Source organism: Bubalus bubalis, chromosome 8 (assembly GCF_019923935.1).
Source record: "Bubalus bubalis isolate 160015118507 breed Murrah chromosome 8, NDDB_SH_1, whole genome shotgun sequence".
Lineage (NCBI taxonomy): Eukaryota > Metazoa > Chordata > Mammalia > Artiodactyla > Bovidae > Bubalus > Bubalus bubalis.
The window spans coordinates 113,776,940-113,801,416 of NC_059164.1; the positions used below are offsets into that span (position 1 = coordinate 113,776,940).

Consider the following 24,477-nt stretch of genomic DNA (forward strand, 5'->3'; position numbering starts at 1 on the left):
ACATTTCTCTACATCTGGCTCTGATGAAGAGCAGGTAAATAGAGGTTATGCAAACAGACACAGCGTGTCATTGAGCTGGGGGGGTTTGTACGCTCAGGGAAGTCACAGAGGTCCCCTTCTCAGCTCCTGGAGGGCCGGCAGGGGTGGGGGGCATTTGCTGCACGTCTGCCTGAATCCCAGGGGAGTGCCTCGGGGTCTGTAGTCTCAACAGCGTGGCCTGACCAGGGAGGCTGTCTCCCCACGGGTGAGTCCCAGAGCCTGGAGAAGATGCTGCCCTCCCCCACGCCTGTCTTCAAGGTCAGCTTTGTCCTGGAGTCACTGGCTGCCATGCTGCAGGATGGCTTCATAGTTACGGTGCTGAGCCGGGAATGCGTGCGATGCTGGGCGCTGCCCGCAGGCGACACAATCATGGCCTGCCTGGCCGCCTCCCAGTTCTTTCTGTACGGGGTTCAGTTCAGTTCAGTCGCTCAGTCCAGTTCAGTCGCTCAGTCGTGCCTGACTCTTTGTGACGCCAAGGACTGCAGCACGCCAGGCCTCCCTGTCCGTCACCAACTCCCAGAGTTTACCCAAACTCATGTCCATCGAGTCACTGATGCCATCCAGCCATCTCATCCTCTGTTGTCCCCTTCTCCTCCTGCCTTCAATCTTTCCCAGCATCAGGGTCTTTTCCACAGGGTGGCCCTCCATAACAACCTCTCAAACTCCTTTGGTGTTAGTTTCAAAAGTTCTTTCGAAATCTCCTGGAGCTTCATCAACAGCCTCACCTCCTGGCTGACCGCCTGTCTTTCGGTCTTGCACTGTGCCAAGATCACCTCCTTCTTGTACCCTGTCTTCTTCTGGTGAAACAGAGGGTTCCTGAAACAAGGTGCCCCGGCTTCTGCTGGGTGCCCCGATCCTGTCTGGTTTGTCGGTCATCTTATCCGCCACGAGGCCTCTGGTCCTTAGGCAGATGGTTGCCACCCAGGGTTCCCATGGAAACCACACCGTGGCTGACAGGCTGTGGCCGTCTCTCTGTTCTTCGTTCTGCCCCACGTGCTTCTCCTGTGGTCGGTTCGCTCCTCCTGCTCCTGGCGTCCACCCTCTCGCTCATGTTCTCGCTGCGTGACCCCAGCTCCAGGGCTCACACCGTGGCCCTTCAGTCGCTTGCTTTCTTCCTCATCATCTTCTACACGTTGTACTTCCTGTCGCTGGCTGTGGCCGTTACGAACGTCTCCAGGCTCCAGGAGCTGCTGACCTACGCGGGCATCTGTCTACACTCTGGCTTCTTGGCGCGCGGCAGCCCCAAACTGAGAGAGGCCCTGAAGAGGAGGCTCTGGGGAGCCCTGGACAAGGAGCCGCTGGTCTTGCATTGCCGGTACCGACAACTACCATCACTGAACAAGCCCTGAGTGGCGAGAACGCACAAGATTTGGGTTCTCTCTTTCACCCTTTTATTTCCCTCTTTCTTCCCCATCCTTTCTACACCCCATTATTTTCCTTTTTCTAAGTCTTCATTGAATTTGTTACAATACTGCTCCTATTTTATGTTTTTTGGCCATGAGGAACGTGGGATCTTAGCTCTCGGACAAGGGACTGAATCCACACGCCCTGCATTGGAAGGGAGAGTCTTAACCACTGGACTGCCAGGGGATTCCCACCATCAGTCCTTTTTCCATCCCTCTCTGTTCCTACCATCCCTTCCACTGCTCCGAGTCTCTCGTCTGGGTCCCAGGCCACCTTGGACTGGGACGGTGGCCTCATTGCCTTACGAGCCCCTGTCACTCTCTGCACAAGCGGTCCTAATAATATTCTCCAAGCATCAGTTTTGTCCACACTCCCTTTATGGAGGCCTGTATGGGTTGTCAGTTGTCCTGTGGTCAACCTAAAGTTATTATTATTTTTTAATGGTGACATGTTGTTGCTGTTTAGTTGCAAAGTTGTGTCCGACTCTCTGCAACCCATGAACTGCAGTACACCAGGCTTCCCTGCCCTTGGCTATCTCCTGGAGTGTGTTGAGACTGATGTCCATTTGGTTAGTGATGCTGTCTAACCGTCTCTTCCTCTGCTGCCCACTCCTCCTTTGGCCTTCGGTCTTCCCCAGCATAGGCTGTCCCATGTCACCCCACGTGGGTCACCTGCCCTTCTCACCTCTGCTCTGCTCTCAGAGCTCAGCGTCTCTACTGCAGCCCAGGAAAGTCGCTTTCTGTCTCCTCCCCGCAGCCTGCCTGGAACTTCCTCTTGTCGTTTCTCTGCCATTCCCTCCTTTCGTGCCCCATTTATGACCAATTCCACCCCGGAGCCTTGTCATTTGGTCCCCCGGGAGCCTGAGGCCGTCGACGTGTTCTGCACCACTGCAGGTCCTGTCCTGGATTCTGTGTGTTTGCCGCATGTTGAACTAGGAGGAACTGTCTGCTGTGGAAATGCTGTTAGGTTTTGGCCAACAGAAGATCAAGAAAGCAAACCGAGAAAACCCGCTACAGTGCCCAACCTAGAGAATCTTGCCTTTCTTGTCTGCACATCCAGGAAGTGAACCCTGAATGTTGACACCTGGGACACCGAAGCCTCCAATTAAGTTTTTGGTGTGTGTTTTACCTAATGTATCAGTGAAGTATTAACAAGCAAATAAGTAAAATAAACAAATATGCACGTGTTGGAACAAAACCCAGCACTCACGTACGATGCACTGAGGACAGTCGCCCAGTAAGAAGGATAATTACTATCAATGATTAGGGAGCGAAGTTGAGTAACATGAGATTCAGTCCTTCTTGAGGTCCTGGCTTGCTGACCATGCCAGACTGTTTTTCTTTAAAAAAAAAAAAAAAAAAAAAAACTTTCATCTTATTATTTGCAGTTCACAAACAGATGGACACGCACTTCCCTTTCCTCACCTTCAAAAGCAAGGCCATCCGCAGCCAAGTTGTGAGAAATCTTTGTTTTCCTTTTGGAGATAAGTTTTGCTATTTTCTGGAAGCCTCTACTGCCTCATGGCCATGTAAGACTTCTTGGGAACTAGACGATATGTGGGGCTTCCCTGGTGGCTCAGCTGTTAAAGCCTGCAATGTGGGAGACCTGGGTTTGATCCCTGGGCTGGGAAGATCCCCTGGAGAAGGGAAAGGCTACCCACTCCAGTATTCTGGCCTGGAGAATTCCATGGACTATATATAGCCCATGGGTTCAAAAGAGTCAGACACGACTGAGCGACTTTCACTTGAAGACGAGATGTAACCGTGTTCTACCCTGTGGGGTACGCGGTTCAGAGACAACAGCTTGAATCTGCTGTTCCAAGTGCAAACAGCCACAGGGGAGGGAAACGAGGGTGTGCCTGTATCTCAGTGATTAATGTACAAAAATGAAGAAGGGTTTCAGGCTGGATTCTGTCCCGGGCTGTCGTCTGTTATTAGAGGAAGAGGCCGAAAGTGGGTTATTGCTTTGCTTGGGGTGGCTGACCCTGATCCTCCAAGGGAATTAGGCTTGCTGCTAGTTAACCGTGGGGCTGGGACGAGTGTGATGAAAACCCCAGAGTCCCCAGGACAAGTCTGGGATCAACATGCCTCTGGGCCAGGAGCCCAGGGGAAGGCTACAGCCACGGCATTCAAGAAGCCCCTCCAAGGGGTAGGGTCCTTGCAGAGCGAAGGGCTGGCTCTCCTCCTGGGGAGAGAGCACCAGCCAACCGAGGTCCTCGCTGGTCCCAGCAGCAGACGGAGCACTCGGAACTGCAGCCTCTGTCTGCATTTCCTCTCCCTCTCTTTTAAAAAGATATACTTGAGGTACTTGTGTGACTACACTGGGTCTTAGTTGCCACACGTGGGATCTAGCTCCCTCCCCAGGGGATCGAATCCCGGCCCCCCACGTGGGGCCCACAGAGTCCCAGCCACTGGACGCCCAGAGAAGCCCCTGCCATCTTCTCTTGCTCTTAATGGGTCTGAGTCCTTTTCCTTTCTTTCCCTTTGAAAACGGCTCTGCAGGATTTCTATCTTCCCCCTTTCTCCGAATAACAGACAATGACGTTTACCACGCTTGAGGGTCACCTGGGGAGCCTGCTGCGCCTTTAGATCCTGTGTCATCACACAGGCTTTTAGGTTTTGGTCAACAGACGATAGAGAAAGAGAACAAAGGAAATCTGCTGCAGTTCTTAATGTGGAGACTCTTAACTTTCCCCCCGGAAGTCACAGGATGGGAAGGACAGGGTGCAGACAGCACTGGAGGAGAAACGGGCGTCTCATCAGGCCGAGGCAGAGGGCTTGGTCCACCACACCCACATCCTTAGTGGTGACGCTCAGACACGATCGGGAAGCAGGGGGACGCTGCCCGCCGTGTGTGGGGTGACTGGACCGAGCTCGATGAGGGCATCTGTGTGGACCTGGGAGGCTGCGTGTGCACACAAGCCAGGCAGTGGGTGTAGAGTGGTATGGGTGCGTCCTGGCTGCCAATTGGGCCTCTCCTCCTGGAACTTTCCACCCACCTCCAGGGCGGGCTCCTGGTCACTCTGCTTTAGCTGCTTGACCCTGCCTCCCAGCTCCACCTTCAACAGGACCTCACTGGTTCAGAGATCCCAGCTGGGCTGATCAGATACCCTAGGATGAGGCATTTGGAGTGGTCAGTGGAGAGACGCAAAGACTAGGGATTCTCTGCATCTCTGTGAATTCTGGCTGCCGAGCCTGCCAGAACCAGCCTGGCTCCTTCCCTTCCTGAGTCGTGAGCATTTAGCTCCTCTTTGAATTCTGTAAATACACCCAACTCCTTCCATTAATCGGTCTTCTTTGTTTTTATTTTTTAAAAAAGTGAGGTGTGGGACGGGAAGTAAAAAGATAGGGGGCCAAAAATGGATTCAGAAACCAGGCTAGAAATGCTTCTCTTAACACCCTGGGTACAGAGTTGGTTCCAAGATTCCCAGCAGACAATGCAGATGGGAAATGGGGTTGTTACACCATCACAGTCTATGACACACAAAAGCCGTCCAGTTGCTCAGAAGTACAGCTATTCTTGGTACCGAGACGGGAAATCTCTCCCAGGGGTCTTGTGTGACAAAGCGTCCCCGCGACATCTTTTCACAGCGCGATCCATGGGCTGCTGCTTACAAGACCCTCCACACAGGCCGAGTGTTCAAGTTCAGGGTTACGAAATCAGTTCCAGGGCAGTGGGAGGGATGTATAGTCCAGGCACCTTGACGTGGGTGTAGATTCAAGCAGGAGGAAGAGTAGACAGATTGTACACCCTCCACGCAAGCCTCACACCACCGCAACGGGAAAACCGGGGTACCAGGGCCCGAGGGGAGGACCCCGTGAAGCAGGGCATGCGCTGCCTGCATACGGACCAGGGCCTTCACGCTTCATCAGCAGGCTGGGCAGGGCTGGTTTCCAGCTGGGGAAGGTCAAGGACATGGGCTCTGTGCTTTAAGGGCAACAGCACGGGCTACTGTCCCTGGTCTGAACACCTGCCCCGCCCAGAGAGCTTCTCTAAGGAAGCTGAGCCCCCACCCGACCTAATCAATGAGTGTCTTTTTACCAGCAGCCCCGGCCACTCCTGGGTTCGATCCCTGGGTTGGGAAGATCCCCTGGAGAAGGAAATGCCAACCCACTCCAGTATTCTTGCTGGGAGAATCCCATGGATAGAGGAGCCTGGCAGGTGACAGTCTATGGGGTTGCAAAGAATCGGACACGACTGAAGCAACTTGGTACCCAGGCACGCACATTTTCTAGCCAAGTACACTGAATGGCCTCTAAAATCACTGACCAGAAATGGGCAGCATGGACTCCTGGCACCAGGAGCTGAAGGTTGGGCATGCCTCCAGGACTCATATCCCACCTGCAGGCTCCCCCAGACCTCCCAGACTCTGCATCTTTGCTGCTGCCTTCTGCCTTCAGAAGTGACCCTGTTCTTAACAGGATGACCACCCTATGCCCACAAGTCAGTCCTCCACTCCCAAGCCAGTGACATGAACTGCAGGTCTTGGCTTTTCTGATGTCACTGGTGTACTGGGTGGGATGGTTGTGTGTGCTGTGCTTAGTCGCTCAGTCGTGTCCGACTCTTTGCGACCCCATGGACCGTAGCCCGCCAGGCTCCTCTGTCCATGGGATTCTCCAGCCAAGAATACTGGAGTGGGTTGCCATTTCTTCCTCCAGGGGATCTTCCCAAACCAGGGATCGAACCCACGTCTCCTGCATTGCAGGTGGATTCTTTACTGTCTGAGCTGCCAGGTATCCCCATCCCCTACCCCCACCAAATTCATGTCTTTTCCAGGAACCTCAAAAAGGGAACTTAGGTGGAAACAAGGTCACAGCAGATGTAAGGGATTCGGAGGAGGTCGTCCTGGGGTCGGGTGGCCCTTCATGCAAAGCAACTGTGGTCCTCAGAAGAAGGGAAGCGGCCCGTGGACACGGACAGACACCCAGAGGGAGCGGGCCACATGCCCACGGCGATGGAGGCAGACGCCCAGCGTTGCCTCCACGGGCCAGGGAACACCAAGGGCTGCCGGCAACACCAGGAGCTGAGAGAAAGGCCTACAGCAGACTCTTCCCCCACTTCAGCGGGACCACGGCCCTGCTAAGAGCTTGGTTCTGGCATCTGGCCTCTGGAGTCGTGAGAGAATAAACTCCTGTTGTTTAAGCCACCCGGTTTGGACTACTTCGTCAAGGCTGCCCCCACGAAATTAACGCAACCTCATTCTGTTTTAACCAACCCAGGCCCGATGCGAGAAACAGGACATCTGGTGAAGGTCTGGTCTGACCGCGCTCCTCTGAGAGTGGTGGGTGATGGGGTAGTTGAGGGTCTCAGGATCCCTGTTGAGGAAACGGGGGATGTTCTCTGGGGCGCTGGGGCATCAGGGCTGGGACACACCTGCCCCTTTGGCTTCACAGGTAAGTTCCCAACCACATGTGGCCCGCGTCGTCTGCATGAGGACCACCTTGCCACAGGACATCTGTACACTTACACATGAGTTCAGTCATCACGGGGAGGACTTGAGGGGTGCTAGGAGCAACACCCCAAACCACCAAAAGAAGAGTCCCCCGCCCTTCCTCGTAAGTCACAGGGAGAACACTGCATTGGTGCTGGCCTTGCCGATGGAGTACAGCTCCAACCTCAGGTCCTCTTGCAAATACAAGCAGAGACAAAGGAGGACTACTCCAGACCTGACGCCCAAGGGCAAGCGGGATTCCCAAATCACCGTCTTCCTGAACAGGAACTTCCTCTGTCATCAGAGAGAGTCGTAACGAGTAGGGAGACGCATTGAGAAACAGGAGAGGTGAAAATAAACCATCTGCTTTATGGTTTGGGGCTTCCCTGGTGGCTCCGTGGTAAGGAGCCCACCTGCCAATGCAGGAGACACGGGTTCAGTCTCTGGGTCAGGATGATCCCCCAGAGGAGGGCATGGCAACCCACTCCAATATTCTTGCCTGGAGAATCCCAGGGACAGAGGAGCCTGGCGGGCTACAGTCCAGGGGGATAACAAGGAGTCTGATGTGACTTGGCAACTAAACAATAACAACTTTATGGTTTGCCACAATATTTCTAGTTACGATCAACAGTGCTCAGTGGAGAACAGTTTATCCTTAGATCACAAGTTCTCATGAGCCTAAAGAACTCTCTCTTAAACACACGTTTCCTGCCCCTGTTTCTCTTAACAGATGAACCCCAGCTACCCAGGACCCAAAACAAAGTCAGGATGTGCCAGAAACAAGTAAGCCTCAAATCCCTCAAATGTGGTCCCAAATTTGAGTCCCAAAGACTCAAATCCCTCTGGCTTGTGGTCCACCCTGGGGCAGACCACAGCAGGGTACGGGGCCCAATCTTAGCTTCACACCACTCCTGACTTCCAGCATTCCACGTGGCTGTCCTTACAGCCCTATCGGATGGCGATGTTTGCATTAACCCCCGCAAACCACGCCCGACGGGTGGGGGTTAGCGCAGGAAGAAAGGGACCCCGGTGGAAACCCGTTTTTCCGGAGCTCAATTTGTTCTTGGGGGACGGACCCAGACGTGGGCACTCAGCATCATCGCTACAGCCACCGGCCAGCGGCAGCGTCCCCCAAGGCCGTGAATGGCTCCCCCCGCAGCTCTGCACCCACCTGGAACAAAAGCATCAATGCCTTACTTTTTCTGGAGCGAGAGAAGAAGCGGATGCCCCCTGGCGAGGTGGACGGGTTGGAGCTGGGGGAGGAGTCTTTGGACGAGGAGCGGAAGATCCCGCTGAAGCTCATGCGGCGTGGGGAGCGCGGCGGGGACTCCTGGTAGGAGAACGGGAACACGGTTTTGGGGGAGCTGGGGCTGGTCTTGGGGCGCACGGGGGCAGACACGGGGCTGGAGGGCCGTGGCTGGGGGCCTCTGGTGAAGAAGCCTTTGGAGGGACTGCCTGAGCCAAAGGGGCTGTCCACCTGCAGACAGAAAGACAGACAGACAGGTGAGGTCCCTCAGAGCCCAGATGGCGGCTTGTGCACACCTGCCCCCCTCCGCTGTCCCCTGCCACCCAGCTGGGGGGTCCATGGCACCCAGACTGAGAAACACCCCCACCAGGCTCTGGCACAGACAAGGAGGGGTGCGGGATGGGATGCAAGGACAACCCGTCCACAGGCTGGGTCGCACCACCCCGACTCCCCCACACGGCCTCCATCCAGCTCTCTGCAAGGGGGCTTCTGGGAGGCGGGGAGGACAGCCAAGGCAACCGCAAAGCCTCAAGACACGGCCTCTTCCCCTCTGGCCTGTCTGCAGCCCCGTCTCCTGGCCTTCACTTCTCAAGAAGATGCATCTGTCCTTGAGGTCTGACCGCCCTGCAATAATGTTCTCTGGCCCATCCTCAAAGGAGGGAGGGAGCACAGAGCCCCATGACCTGAGAGTCAGGGGGTCCGGGGATCCATCCTGGGGTTCTGGTGTGGGAGGGGATGAAGGTTTCATCACACTGGAGTGACCGCAGAGGTTAGGGAAAAAAGTTAATGAGGCTGAAAACCTCTGAGGCTTACTTGGGTCATGACTTGAAATCGCCACCAGTTATGGTTTGAAAAAGTGCTTGACTCGGTCTTCAAGCCAATGCACGCAACTCATAGACTGGAGGGATTTCTAACGTGCCCTGCTGTGGGTTTAGGAACCGGTATTCGCATCTCAATGGATTCCTTCATAGCTCAGTTGGTAAAGAATCCACCTGCAATGCAGGAGACCCCAGTTTGATTCCTGGGTCAGGAAGATCCCCTGGAGAAGGTATAGGCTAACCACTCCAGTATTCTTGGGCTTCCCTAGTGGCTCAGCCAGTAAAGAATCCGCCTGCAATGCGGGAGACCTGGGTTCAGTCCCTGGGTTGGGAAGATCCCCTGGAGAAGGCAAAGGCTACCCACTCCAGTATTCTGGCCTGGAGAATTCCATGGACTGTATAGTCCATGGGTTGCAAAGAATCGGACACAACTGAGTGACTTCACTTCACTTCATTCGCATCTGAGCGCCTGGGCCTGATCTGCTCACCCCTTGCTGGACCACCGGGGGTGTTACTGAGACTCCCTAAGCCTGGGTCTCCTCCTGGGTGGAATGAGGGGCCTGCCCCGCCCCTCAGGGCTGTCTGAAGGGGCACCGACCAGACCCGACCCACAGGAATCACCTTTGCACATGACTGGCTGCTGTCCCCTGGGGAAGCCTGCAACACAGGAGCCAGAGGGCCTTGGGCCACCCAGCTCTGCAGCAGGAAAGGAAAACCACTTATCCACTGGGTGCTGGGGCAAGGACGAAGCCTGGCGGGAGTCGGCCAGCAGGCTGAGACCTGGGGCTCTGCACGGCAGGTGACCCCAGGTGCACTGAGAAGGGAGGTAAGAGAGCGACCTCTGTGTCTCTGTCCACCTGGGGTGCCTGTCCGGGCCCGGGACCCTGTGAGCACTTCCACCACTAGAGGGCGCCCTGAGCTGGGCTTGATGTTCAGTCGCTCGGTTGAGTCCGCTTCTCTGCAACCCTATGAACTGCAGCATGCCAGGCCTCCCTGTCCATCTCCAACTCCCGGAGCTTACTAAAGTCATGCCCATTGAGTCGGTGACACCATCCAGCCATCTCATCCTCTGTCATCCCCTTCTCCTGCCTTCAATCTTTCCCAGCATCAGGGTCTTTTCCAATGAGTCAGTTCTTTGCATCATTTGCTTCAGCTTCAGCATCAGTCCTTCCAATGAATATTCAGGACTGATCTCCTTTAGGATGGACTGGTTGGATCTCCTTGCTGTCCAAGGGACTCTCAAGAGTCTTCTCCAACACCACAGTTCAAAAGCATCAATTCTTCAGCGCTCAGCTTTCTTTATGGTCCAACTCTCACATCCACACATGACTACTGGAAAAACCATAGCCTTGACTAGATGGACCTGTGTTGGCAAAGTAATGGCTCTGCTTTTTAATATGCTGTCTGCGCTTGATGTTCAGTCACTAGGCCGTGTCTGCTTCTCTGCGACCCCATGAACTGCAGCATGCCAGCCTTCCCTTCACCATCTCTTGGAGCTTGCTCAAACTGACGTCCATCACGTCGGTGATGCCATCCAACCATCTCATCCTCTGTCGTCCCCTTCTCCCCCTGCTCTCAATCTTTCCCAGCATCAGGGTCTTTTCCAATGAGTTGGCTCTTCCCACCAGGTGGCCAGAGTACTGGAGCTTCAGCTGGGCTTATGGTCCCTTAAAGGAAGGGATGCCCTTGTGGGGACTCTCAACCACACATCCCCTTCTTCCTGAAACCCTCTGCCCTGCAATAAAGGACCAGTGTGGCCATGGGGGACAGTGCAGAATCCTTATGCCCAGTGGGCTTCGGAGGCAGAGGCCGAGCTTCACCAGAACTATAGAACTCTAGCGCTGCTTGAGTTCAAGAGTTTCTTTTTCTAACCATGTGATGCAGGAAGCACAAATGTCTCTAAAGTGTCGGGTTCAGCCACTACCCACTGACCTACGGGCTCAGGCATTCCAAAACTCTTCTGAATCCCATGGATAATTCACACGGAGCAGCTTTCCAAGCTGTGGGTGGCATGTGTCTGTGGACATGGGCTGGGGGCGGTCACAACCGCGGGTGACCCCACAGCAGGACGGTATGAGCAAGGATTCTGGACACAGACACAGGAGCTGAACGCCGGCTCGGTTTCCAGCAGTGACCAGCGATCTAGTGTCTGCATCCTCGTGTGTCCACTGGGGGCAGCAGGCCGGCTTGCAGGGCCAGGGGATGACCGGTACTCGGCACGGCAAGCACCCGCCTCAGGTCCCGGCCCACGGTACACACCTCGGCTTCTTCACTCAGCTCTCATTGTCATGAATTTGGCCCCAATAGATCCCCGGTTAGGTGTGGAGAGTCAGGGAGGCAGGGCTGGTTTAGGGAGAGGCTCCACGTGGGGTGCGGTTTCCCTGATAGCTCAGCTGGTAAAGAATCTGCCTGCAGTGCAGAGGACCTGGGTTCGATTCCTGGGTCGGAAAGATCTGCTGGAGAAGGGATAGGCTGCCCACTCCAGTATTCTTGGACTTCCCTGGTGGCTCAGCTGGTGAAGAATCCGCCCGCAATGCAGGAGACCTGGGTTTGATTCCTGGGTTGGGAAGATCCCCTGGAGAAGGGAACAGTTACCCACTCCAGGATTCTGGCCTGGAGAATTCCATGGACTGTACAATCCATGGGGGCGCAAAGAGTCGGACATGACTGAGTGACTTTCACTCAGTCACTCCATGTGGGATGTGTCCTAAGCCTCCTTAGAGGGGACACCACGGAGGCTCTGCAGCACGGCGCTCACAGTCATTTAGGGTCGACATGCTGGTGGTCAGTCACCATCACTCCCTGGGGACCCCTGACCCCAGAGCTCTGAGAAGGCACCAACTGGGGACACAGTGAAGGCCACAGAGCTGGTCAGTGGTGGGTGGGACATCAGGTCCATGGCCTTGACCCTTGCACCACATACCTCCCAGGAGCAGCCTGGCAACGTGAAACAGAAGAGGAGTCAAAGTCAAGTGTGAGGACACAGGCAGGGAGTCATGTTAACCCCGCGGATGTCCCCTCCACGCTGCACAGTGAGCTCGGCCTGGGGAGGAGGAACGGCTGAACAAGGCTGATGTTCGTTCCACGCAGAGAACAGACATGGGGAAGGTTAGGGTCCCCGTGAGGCCATGGAGAATGGCAGGGAAGACAAGGCTGGCCTGAGACTGAGCCAGAGGGGGAAGAGACTGCAAAAGGGGACACTGTAGGTCACGGGGCCCCGAACCAGAGAAGGCGCTGAGAGCTCACAGGCTGTGGACAGGCCAAGGGGCAGAGACGTCCCAGGGCCAGGGAAAGAAGAGGTAGAACTGGGAGGACAGACAAACAGCCACTCACTTGGGCCACCACGGACAGCTCATGGGGGAAAGCTGAGTCAGCTGCCGCTGAATGGTCAGTCTCACAGGGCCCTGGGTGCCGGCTTGAACCCTATCTGAAGGGCAAGCAGAGCCCCAGGATTCTCTAGACTGGGATTCCATCCTATGCTCAGAATTCCAGGCTGACAGAACCAGGCCTCCGCTGTCAGCTTGAGGAGGGGGCCCCAGAGAGCAGACTGTCCCCCAAACACGGCCAAAAATGGTGGCCCCAGCTCAGCCTTGTCCACGGGGAGCGTAAGGACTGGTTTCGAGCCGTGACCGCAAGAAGACAGGCGCAGAGCTGGCCTCTAGGTCTGCTTCCTGCAGGGCAGGTGGGGGTAGGAGCCCCAGGGACAGGGCCCGTGCCTTCAAGCAGGACACAGCTAAGACGGTACTTTGCTAATGCAATGGCACGTTTCCACGTTTGGATGAACAAAGGCCCAGAGCCTCCCCAGTGCCTGCTGGCTCCTCAGAGCTATGGATGGGAACTTAGGGCACCGTGGGGAGGGCTGCCAGGCCCACCTCTGTCCATGGCTGCAGGGGATGCCACGGGGCAGGGCCCAGCCCCCCAACTCTCAGGTCTCAGCTGCGTCCCAAGGACGCAGGGGAGGGGAGAAGAGAGGTGTAGGGGTGAAGGTGAAGGGTGGGTGGGGCTGGCCTGGCGGTGACTGACAGCCGACTGGCGGGGGGGCCTCTTGGGAGCTTATGGGAGTTGGGCGAGGATAAAGGAGATCACAGGCAAAGAGCGCCAGAACAGGGGGGCTGAGTGAAACAAAACCTCCAAGGGAGGATCTGTAGGCCAGGAACACCCTCCCCTGGAGTCCGACTCAGGCCAGGGAGGTGGGGAGGTCAGGCCTGGCAGGCAAGGGCTGCGTCCAGCAAGCTGATGGTGGGGTGTCCCAGCCGGAGCCCCCGTGTACTCCAGACAGAAAGGGGGCGGGTGTTCTCAGCAGAGGAGCCAGAGGGGTGGTACGCGTGGCCAGTGATGGATAGGAGTGCCTGAGTGGAGTCTAGGGCCCGGCTGAGTGCAACGCTCCCCACGGCTCAGATAAACAGGATGTGGGTGCACCCCTCCACAGAGCTCCAGACGGGGGATGTCCTCAGTCACAGCCGCATTCCCAGACTGCCCTTGAGCACCTGCCCTGGGCCGGGTACCCATCTGTGTCTGCTCTACGGACGAGATCGTTTCATCCTCACAAGGGAGGTGAGCGCTGTCACGAGCCCGGGTTTGCCAACGGGGAGATAGGTTCACAGAGAAGGTCCTGTCCCAGGTCACACCTCAGGGAAGCTGCCAGGAAAGACGAACAGAGGGGCCAGGCTCCTCATCCCAGGATCAAGAGGCACAGACAGGAAAAACCCGTGGTCACTTGTTCGGGGGGTGGGGGGTGGCAGATTGCCAGGCATTCCACAGACTCCCCCAGGCCCTGGCCACCCTGGCTGACCCGGAGTGACCACAGTGCTCTTGAATGATCCGGGGACGTCAAAGGCACTGACCTTCCTCTCCATGCAGGCCCGGGAGCTGCAAACAGAGCTGTGTGGAGTTGAGGTGACCAGAAGCCCTTGTATCCTGAGATGTCTTTTGTGACAAAGGGCTGCCCCCTCTGGGGACAGGGGAATGAGGACTAGGGACTGGTGGGGAGAGCGGACAGACTCCCGTCTCAACTGATGCTTGGGAGCCTGGGCACTTGGCTCTTGAGCCCAGAGCTCCCAGAAAGGGGAGCTCAGCTGTGGCCCCTAGATCGTGGAGGAGGAGGCCACCCAGGGTCCCGTCCAAGTTCAGCTTGGCAGTCACAGAAGGTGTTCCATTCCCTGAGGAGAGGGGATTCAGTCACAGGGTACAAAGATGCAGAGATGAGCTGGGAGATGCAGGACCTGTCCTGCTGGGACACTCCCCTGCATGGCCTGCCCCACCAGTCCCAGAGCAGGGGGCCCAGATGCAGCATTGCACACACTGGGCTAAGCACCAGGCAACCCAGACTGGACCCAGCCCGGCTGTGAGGCGGCCCGAGGACTGGGGCAAAGTCTGTCTACCACTCTCTGCCCTTAAGACACTACCTGCAGCGCTCCCTGCAAAGGCACCACCGCTGGGCCTCCCGCCAGCCCTCCGCCCTGCACTCACCCCCACTGCAGGCTGCCTCGACCTCCCCGTTCCTGCCATGGCCACTCCACCCATCCCAGGACAAGCACGCCTCAGGCTGCCGGCCCTCCACCGAACTTGAGCAGGAAAAATGGACACGTGGGAGAGGGGAGAAGGTGGGTGAACGAGAGGAAAGGAGAAGGAAAGGAGAAGACAGGAAAGAGGACGGAAGGGAGAGAAGGACTTGAGGGGCGGGGGCGGGGGAAGGGAAGGAGGGGGCGGGGGCGGGAGGAGGGACTCCTGTCTGCAGCAGGGAGAGACACCCAGGCTCCATGACCCACTTTTCCCTGATTTTCAATCTCTTCTCTGCCGGTGAGCATCTCGGGCACTTGGGTGCTGAGCTCAACGTGAACTCTTCAGCATCACCTCTGCCCACTCTGGGGCATCCAGGGACCAGGGAGGAGCCCCGAGGGAAGGGAAGATAAAGGGGTGAAACCTGGAGGGCGAGGGTGGGCTCAGCTGCAGCCAGGGGCACAGGAAGGAGAAGTCTGTCTCGGGCCTGAGCTGAGCGAGTCCGGCCTCCGTGGCACCTCCGGTGAGCTGGGAGAAGCTGGGAGGAAGGGAGCCTTACCTTACGAGATGGAGGCTTTTCTGAACTCTCCAGGTCTCCATCCAGGAGCGGCATGGCAAAGGAACTCAGGTCCTAGGACGGAAAGAGGGCACGTGGTCAGTGACCTGGACCCTCGGGGGCCCACCTGGCCGTGTCAGGGGCCGCACGTGGGTCTCCGAGTGTATCCCTGGCCCCTTGCTGAGTCCTCCTCGAATGCCAGCCACCAGGGAGGGAGCGGACGGCCAAGAAGGTGGAAGGAGGCAGTGGAGACGCCTGCCCTGGGCCCCCCTCAGGGATCCCGCCTGCTCTCCACCTTTCCTCTCGGCCCCCCAGGGAAGGAGCAGGAGGAAGGCACCTGGACTGCAGGGCAGGAGGGAGAGAGTGAAGGAGGAAGGCTGGGGAGGGAAGGGAGAGCCCACTGGGAGCTTTAGTGAGTGGCCAATGGGCCGGATGCCATCTCCTGGCACGAACATGGCCCGAGGATGTGTGTCCTCCTGGGAAGAGGACACGGCTGTGTGTTGGGGTCTGGCCACTAGGGCAAAGCACTCAGAAAAACCTGATGCCACCGTGGCCCAGAGAGATGGCCTTGCGGCGAGGCGGGGGGTGGGGGGTGGGGGGTGGTAGACTGCACAGACTCATCGTGTCTGAAACGATGAGACCCTCACCGTCTCCTCCTTCCTCCTGTCTCCTGCCCGGTGGACAGCCCCACTCGAGGCAGAAACCCCACCTGGGCAGCCCTCCACCAGGAGAAACCGCCTGCATCCCGAACCTTCTTTTTTTTTTTTTAATCCTTGTTAACTGTGGTAAAATACACGTAACACAAGATGAGGGCTTCCCTCATGGCTCAGCAGTAAAGAATCTACCTGCCAGTGCAGGAGATGCGGGTTGGATCCCTGGGCTGGGAAGATCCCCTGGAGAAGGAAATGGCAAACCACTCCAGTATTCTTGCCTGGAAAATACCATGGATGGAGGAGCCTGGCGGGCTACAGTCCATGGGGTCGCAAAGAGTTGGACACGACTTGGCGACTAAACAATAACACCAAACACAAGATTTACCATCTTAGTCATTTCAACTCAGTGGACTTGAGCACATTCACATTGCTGTGCAAACAGCCTCCAAGGCCCTTTCCTTTCTGCAAAGTGAAACTCCACAGGCATTTCACAGCTGTGCCTGTCCCTCAACCCTTCCCCCCACATTCTACTTTCTGTCTCTATAAATGAGACAGCTCTAGGGACCTCCTAGAAGTGGAATCGTGCACTATTTGTCTTTCTTGTTACTGGCTTATTTCCCTTCACATCATGTCCTCAGTTTCATTCATGTTGTAGCATGTGACAAAATTCCCTTCCTTTTAAAGGCTCAGTAATGTTCCATTGTGACTCCAGCCATGAAATTAACAGACACTTGCTCCTTGGAAAGAAAGTTATGACCAACCTAGACAGCATATTAAAAAGCAGAGATGTCACTTTGCCAACAAAAGTCTGTCTAGTCAAGGCTATGGTTTTTCCAGTGGTCCCGGCAATCTTGATTCCAGCTTGTGCTTCTTCCAGCCCAGTGTTTCTCATGATGTACTCTGCATATAAGTTAAATAAGCAGGGTGACAATATACAGCATTGACGTACTTCTTTTCCTATTTGGAACCAGTCTGTTGTTCCACGTCCAGTTCTAACTGTTGCTTCCTGACCTGCATATAGGTTTCTCAAGAGGCAAGTCAAGTGGTCTGGTATTCCCATTTCTTTCAGAATTTTCCACAGTTTATTGTGATCCACACAATCAAAGGGCATGGCGTGCTGCAATTCATGGGGTTGCAAAGACAGACACGACTGAGCAACTGAACTGAACTGAATTGAACTGAACTGAATACCCCAGAATGTGACTGAACTTGTAGAATCTTTGAATTATGATAATATGAAGCTACACAGCTGGGCTCTCCATAAGACCTCAATCCAATATGATAGTGTCCATAGAAGAAGAGACCATTAGGCTAGACCCAGAAGGAAGACCATATGAACACACAGACAGAATGGCCATCTATGAGCCCCAGTGAGAGAGGTCTCAGAAGTCACTCACCCTGCCAACACCTTAACCTTGGACTTCTGAGCCTCAAGAATTGTGAGAAAATAAATTTCTGCTATTTAAGCCACCCAGTCTGTGACACTTTGTTACGGCAGCCCTAGCCAACTAACACAACAGGTGTACAAGTATCTCTGCAACCCTGCTTTCGATTCTTTTGGGTATAGACTCAGATGTGGAATTGCTGGACTGTACAGTAATTCTATTTTTAATACTCTTGAGGAACCCCCATACTTTTTCCATAGCAGCCGCACCATTTTATACCCCCACCAAGAGTGCACGAGGGTGCCAATGTCTCCACATCTCCACTGGACACTTGCTGTTTTCTGCTTTGTTTTAGTTGTTGCTGTTTTAGCCGTCCTAATGGGTGTGAGATGGTATCTCAATGAGGATTTGATTTGCATTTCCCATTCCAATCCCAAAGAAAGGCAATGCCAAAGAATGCTCCAACTACCGCACAATTGCACTCATCTCACACACTAGTAAAGTAATGCTCAAAATTCTCCAAGCCAGGCTTCAGCAATATGTGAACCATGAACTTCCTGATGTTCAAGCTGGTTTTAGAAAAGGCAGAGGAACCAGAGATCAAATTGCCAACATCCGCTGGATCATGGAAAAAGCAAGAGAGTTCCAGAAAAACATCTATTTCTGCTTTATTGACTATGCCAAAGCCTTTGACTGTGTGGATCACAATAAACTGTGGAAAATTCTGAAAGAGATGGGAATACCAGACCACCTGATCTGCCTTTTGAGATATTTGTATGCAGGTCAGGAAGCAACAGTTAGAACTGGACATGGAACAACAGACTGGTTCCAAATAGGAAAAGGAGTTCGTCAAGGCTGTATATTGTCATCCTGTTTATTTAACTTATATGCAGAGTACATCATGAGAAACGCTGGACTGGAAGAAACACAAGCTGGAATCAAGATTGCAGGGAGAAATATCAATAACCCCAGATATGCAGATGACACCACCCTTATGGCAGAAAGTGAAGAGGAACTCAAAAGCCTCTTGATGAAAGTGAAAGTGGAGAGTGAAAAAGTTGGCTTAAAGCTCAACATTCAGAAAACGAAGATCATGGCATCTGGTCCCATACTTCATGGGAAATAGATGGGGAAACAGTGGAAACAGTGTCAGACTTTATTTTTCTGGGCTCCAAAATCACTGCAGATGGTGACTACAGCCATGAAATTAAAAGACACTTACTCCTTGGAAGGAAAGTTATGACCAACCTAGATAGCATATTCAAAAGCAGAGACATTACTTTGCCAACAAACGGTCCATCTAGTCAAGGCTATGGTTTTTCCTGTGGTCATGTATGGATGTGAGAGTTGGACTGTGAAGAAGGCTGAGCGCCGAAGAATTGATGCTTTTGAACTGTGGTGTTGGAGAAGACTCTTGAGAGTCCCTTGGACTGCAAGGAGATCCAACCAGTCCATTCTGAAGGAGATCAGCCCTGGGATTTCTTTGGAAGGAATGATGCTAAAGCTGAAACTCCAGTACTTTGGCCACCTCATGCGAAGAGTTGATTCATTGGAAAAGACTCTGATGCTGGGAGGGATTGGGGGCAGGAGGAGAAGGGGACGAAGAGGATGAGATGGCTGGATGGCATCACTGACTCGATGGACGTGAGTCTCAGTGAACTCCGGGAGCTGGTGATGGACAGGGAGGCCTGGCATGCTGTGATTCATGGGGTCGCAAAGAGTCAGACACGACTGAGCGACTGATCTGATCTGAATGATTACTGGTGTTGAGCATCCTTTCACATACTTGTTGGCCATCTGTGCATTTTCTCTGGAAAAATGTCTATTCAAGAAGTCCTTTGACCATTTTTAAACCAGGCTGCTGGCTGGTCAAGTTGATAGGAGTTCTTTACATCACCTAGATATGAACTTTTCATCAGATATATGATCTGTGAGTATTTTTTCTCCTTCTGTTGGTGCCTTTTCGCTCTGTTGATTGTGTTCTTTGTTGCACAGAAGTTTCTAATTCTGATGTAGCACAATTTCTCTGTTTTCACTTTGCTGCCTATTCTTTTGGCGTCAAGACCTGGATTTGATCCCTGGGTCAGGAAGATCCCCTGGAGGAGCAAATGGCAATCCACTCCAGTATCCTTGTCTGGAGAATACCATGGACAGAGGAGCCTGGTGGACGACAGTCCATGAGTCACAAAGAGTTGGATACGACTGAGCAACTAACACTTTCACTTTGGTGTCATGTCCAAGAAGTCACCAAATCCAATGTTATAGAGGAAGCTTTTCCTCTATGGTTCTTTCCTAAGAGGTTTTGTTTTTTTGTTTTTTTGTTTTTAATAAATTCAAACTTTTTTATTTGCTCAATGTGGGAAATATCAAAATTACAGAACTGAGGAAAATCAACTTTGTTTTATGTAGACTATAAAAAGCCAACCAAAGTCAAATCATACTTGATAAAATGAACAATTTTAAATCAGAAGCCAAGATATAATGTTTGTTTCCCAGAGAAGCCCTAGATATATAATAACTTTCAGATTGTCTTTTATTAACGATGATTGGGTATACTAGTTTCATCTTTTAAAAATGCTATTTTTAAAGCAACAATGGAGGTAAGAAAATATCCTTTACTCCTGAAAATATTTTTAGCATGGTCTTATTTAGTTGCTAAGTCATGTCCAACTCTTTGCGACCCCATGGACTGTAGCCCGCCAGGCACCTCTGTCCATGGAATTTCCCAGCAAGAATCCTGGAGTGGGCTGCCATTTCCTAGGGGTTTTATAGCTTTAGCTCCTATATTTAAGTCACTGATCCACTCTGAGTTACAGAAGCTCCTCCCCCCATATCAGCGGTTTCATCTTCCAAGGTTTCAGTTAGTTGAGGTCAACTGGGGTCTAAAAACATTTAATGGAAAATTCCAGAAATAAGCAATTCACATATTTTGAATCTCATGCCACTCTGAGTAAGTTGATGAAACCTTGCACCATCCTGCTCCGTCCCCACCGGGACGTGAATCACCCCTTTGTCTGTCGTATATCCTCACTGCACATGCGCGTCTCACCCACCCAGCACTCAGTAGCTGTCTTGGTTATCAGTTCATCTGAATGCAGAATTCCAAAGAATAGCAAGAAGAGATAAGAAAGCCTTCTTCAGCAATCAATGCAAAGAAATAGAGGAAAACAACAGAATGGGAAAGACTAGAGATCTCTTCAAGAAAATCAGAGATACTAAAGGAACATTTCATGCAAAGATGGGCTCGATCAAGGACAGAAATGGTAGGGACCTAACAGAAGCAGAAGATATTAAGAAGTGATGGCAAGAATACACAGAAAAACTGTACAAAAAAGATCTTCACTATCCAGATAATCACGATGGTGTGATCACTCACCTAGAGCCAGACATCCTGGAATGTGAAGTCAAGTGGGCCTTAGAAAGCATCACTATGAACAAAGCTAGTGGAGGTGATGGAATTCCAGTTGAGTTATTCCAAATCCTGAAAGATGATGTTGTGAAAGTGCTGCACTCAATATGTCAGCAAATTTGGAAAACTCAGCAGTGGCCACAGGGCTGGAAAAGGTCAGTTTTCATTCCAATCCCAAAGAAAGGCAATGCCAAAGAATGCTCCAACTACCGCACAATTGCACTCATCTCACACGCTAGTAAAGTAATGCTCAAAATTCTCCAAGCCAGGCTTCAGCAATATGTGAACCGTGAACTTCCTGATGTTCAAGCTGGTTTTAGAAAAGGCAGAGGGACCAGAGATCAAATTGCCAACATCCACTGGATCATGGAAAAAGCAAGAGAGTTCCAGAAGAACATCTATTTCTGCTTTATTGACTATGCCAAAGCTTTTGACTGTGTGGATCACAATAAACTGTGGAAAATTCTGAAAGAGATGGGAATACAAGACCACCTGACCTGCCTCTTGAGATATCTGTATGCAGGTCAGGAAGCAACAGTTAGAACTGGACATGGAACAACAGACTGGTTCCAAATAGGAAAAGGAGTTCGTCAAGGCTGTATATCGTCACCCTGTTTATTTAACTTATATGCAGAGTACATCATGAGAAACGCTGGACTGGAAGAAACACAAGCTGGAATCAAGATTGCTGGGAGAAATCAGATATGCAGATGACACCACCCTTATGGCAGAAAGTGAAGAGGAAATCAAAAGCCTCTTGATGAAGGTGAAAGTGGAGAGTGAAAAAGTTGGCTTAAAGCTCAACATTCAGAAAACGAAGATCATGGCATCTGGTCCCATCACTTCATGGGAAATAGATGGGGAAACAGTGGAAACAGTGTCAGACTTTATTTTTTGGGGCTCCAAAATCACTGCAGATGGTGACTGCAGCCATGAAATTAAAAGGCGCTTACTCCTTGGAAGGAAAGTTATGACCAACCTAGATAGCATATTCAAAAGCACAGACATTACTTTGCCAACAAAGGTTCATCCGGTTAAGGCTATGGTTTTTCCTGTGGTCATGTATGGGTGTGAGAGTTGGACTGTGAAGAAGGCTGAGCACCGAAGAATTGATGCTTTTGAACTGTGGTGTTGGAGAAGACTCTTGAGAGTCCCTTGGATTGCAAGGAGATCCAACCAGTCCATTCTAAAGGAGATTAGCCCTGGGATATAGTGTAAGGTGAGAGCCCACCTTTATCTCACATGTCGATATCCAATTTTCCCAGCACCATGTACTGAAAAAATTATTTTTTCTCCAGTGAATGGTCTTTGCGTGCATGTGGCTGCATGTGTACTCAGTCGTGTCTGACTCTTTTTGACCCCATGGACTGTAGCCATCCAGGCTCCTCTGCAGATGGAATTTTCCAGGCAAAGGATACTGGAGTGGGTGGCCACTTCCTCCTCCAGGGGATCTTCCTGACCCAGGAATCCAACCTGCAAATCTCTCATGTCTCCTGCACTGGCAGATGGATTCTTTACTACTGTGTCACCCAGGGAGCCAATGGCCTTGGCACTCTTGTTGAAAATCATATGGGTTTCCTTCTGGACTCTATTCTATTCCGTCAGTCTGTCTTTATGCCAGTACCACACTGTTCTGATGATTGTAGCTTTGTAATAAGTTCTGAGATCAGGAAATGTGAGACCTCTAATTTTGCTCCTTTCTTTTTCTCAAGATAGTCTGGCTTCTTGGGGGTCCCTTGAGAGTTCATACAAATTTAAGGATGGCTTTTCTGTATCTGAAACAGGGATTCTGATAGGGATGACATTGAATCTGTAGATGACTTTGGGTAATACTGACATCTTAACAATATTAAGTCTACCAATTAACGTACCTGGGATGTCTCTCCATTTATTCGTCTTCTCTGATTTCTTTCAGCAACATTTTGTAGTTTTATGTGACCTACCCTTGCTTTTGGGGTTTCCCTGGTAGCTCAGCTGGTAAAGAATCTGCCTGCAATGCAGGAGACCCCAGTTTGATTCCTGGGTTGGGAGGATGCCCTGGAGAAGGTATAGGCTACCCACTTTAGTATTCTTGGGCTTCCCTGGTGACTCAGACAGTAAAGAATCTGCCTGCAATGCAGGAGACCTGGGTTTGATCCTTGGATTGGGAAGGTCCCCTGGAGGAGGGCATGGCAACCCACTCCAGTAGTCTTACCTGGAGAATCTCTATGGACAGAGGAGCCTGGTGGGCCACAGTCCATGGGGTTGCAAAGAGTTGGACATGACTGAGCAACTAAGCACAGCACCCTTGCTTTTTTAACCCCTCCTATCCTCCCCAGGCTCTGCTGAGGGGTCCAGGTCTGTACCTCCTTTTGCCCAGCCCTCCTCTGGGTTTCCTATTTGTTCTTCAACAAATCTTTCAACTTAGCTAGTTTCAAGCCATCTGCAAACCTCTGCTAGAACAGTGATTCCTAAAACTGTGGCCTCATAATGCAGGCCCCTCCCCTAAAGCCTCAGGGCCTCCACTCCACTATGGCCAGGCCAATGGCTCCCACAGCGAGTCCACTGTGACATGCTGGCAGTCTCTAATAACGTAGGCAGATTCCAGACTCAGCCCGCTCTGGGGTGGTTCACTTCGGCGTCTCAAGCAGGCTGCACGTTTGAGTCACCTGGGGAGCCTGGGTCCCACCGCACAGGTGAGTCGACTGGTCTGCGGTCCAGGGCAGGCTTCACGGTGATTCCGCCCAGGCAGGAGCCACCGGCTTCCCACGGATGATTCACCATCAGGAGCCTTTGCCAGGTCCCACAGCCTCTAATCCAGGCCTGGGGGGACTTGCCAACCTCCACAGCCTGATTTCTGATGCACTCTATACCCTGTCTCCTTTCATCAGGCACCCAGACAGGCTCTTTATGGTGTTTTAAACAGGCTGTGTATGTATGGACAGTTTGGAGTGCCATCTCAACTCCTCCAAGGTAGCAGTTGAAGGTCATCCTTCACCAACAGCCAACCCCCTTTCTGGAACAACAGACCCCGTGTCACCTGGGCCCCTGCAGGGCCGAGCCAGCCTCTAGCGTGGAGCTGACAACCGCCTCTAAAGCTCCAAGCCTTTTCCTCCTGGCCACCCACATTCAGACCCCAGCCCCGATCCTGGTTCACAGGGTCAACTCCTACTAGCCTGCAAAGCCCGATGCAGCCGCCATCTCTGGCCTGGCCAGGACCCACCCTCAGGGAGAATCCATTCTTCTCTCATCTGTTCTCCCCGAACCTTATGACAGGACTTATGACAGGCACTGTATTACGATCATTTATCAGTCTCACCGGACTGCGGACCAGTCCAGGGCCAGGGCTAAGCTTTCATCTTGCGATTCCGTGCCCTGCATTTGCCCTGTGCAGCGGGTGGGCAGGCGTCTTTGAATCACCTCCCGGACAGAGGACCCCCTGCCTGGGCAGCACGTGTGGGGGCTTGCCCGGCCTGTGTCAAGGGGCCAGCCGGCCAGTGGGCCTCGTGGTCACAGCTCACGGGGGAGGAAGAGAAACCAGGTGTGGGCACTCACCTCCCCCTTTAATGAGTACATTCCTCTGCGGTTTCCAATAACCATTACCCCGGGACATTCGTTCAGCCCGGCTGTCCCCACACGCCCGGCGGGCACATGCTCATATATTCCTCAGGGAACCGTCATGTGCCAGTGACCAAGGCCCCGGCGGTGGAGTAACTTGGGACAAGATGGTCTTGAGACAGCTGAGGCAGGGACGAGGTCTCATCCCACCCTAGGCTGGGCCCCTCACCACCCGTCCTGCCCCAGAGCGAGCCCAGGAGAGGCTCATAGAGCAACCGTGGCAGCACACAGGGTGTTTCGCTTGGTCGAGCATCCCCAGAGCTAAGCCTCTTGGCACCCTTTGTGGGCTTTACTGGAAGGCTCCCTCACCCCACATTCCACGATTCTAATCTCACCTCCCCCAGCTTACCAGGAAACAGGGCGCGCCTCGGAGACTGGTGTGGGAAAATCTGCAGCTGTGACCACGAGCCTGCTAGCCGGTGCGTGAGTGGGACCTGTTC

The 24,477-nt window shown here is 53.1% G+C and overlaps 1 protein-coding gene across 5 annotated transcripts in view; it reads right to left on the bottom strand.

Annotated features, from left to right (window-relative positions):
* The window catches only part of PRKAG2 (protein kinase AMP-activated non-catalytic subunit gamma 2), a 309,902-nt gene that overhangs the window by 200,116 nt on the left and 85,309 nt on the right, over positions 1 to 24,477 (bottom strand). For all 5 annotated transcript variants that reach the window (XM_044947101.2, XM_025291866.3, XM_025291867.3 and 2 more), the window contains exons 2-3: positions 14,997 to 15,068; positions 8,072 to 8,351 (exon numbers count right to left, since the gene is read on the bottom strand). In XM_044947101.2, coding sequence (XP_044803036.1) covers positions 8,072 to 8,351; positions 14,997 to 15,068 — 352 coding nt within the window. The remainder of the gene's footprint in view (positions 1 to 8,071; positions 8,352 to 14,996; positions 15,069 to 24,477) is intronic.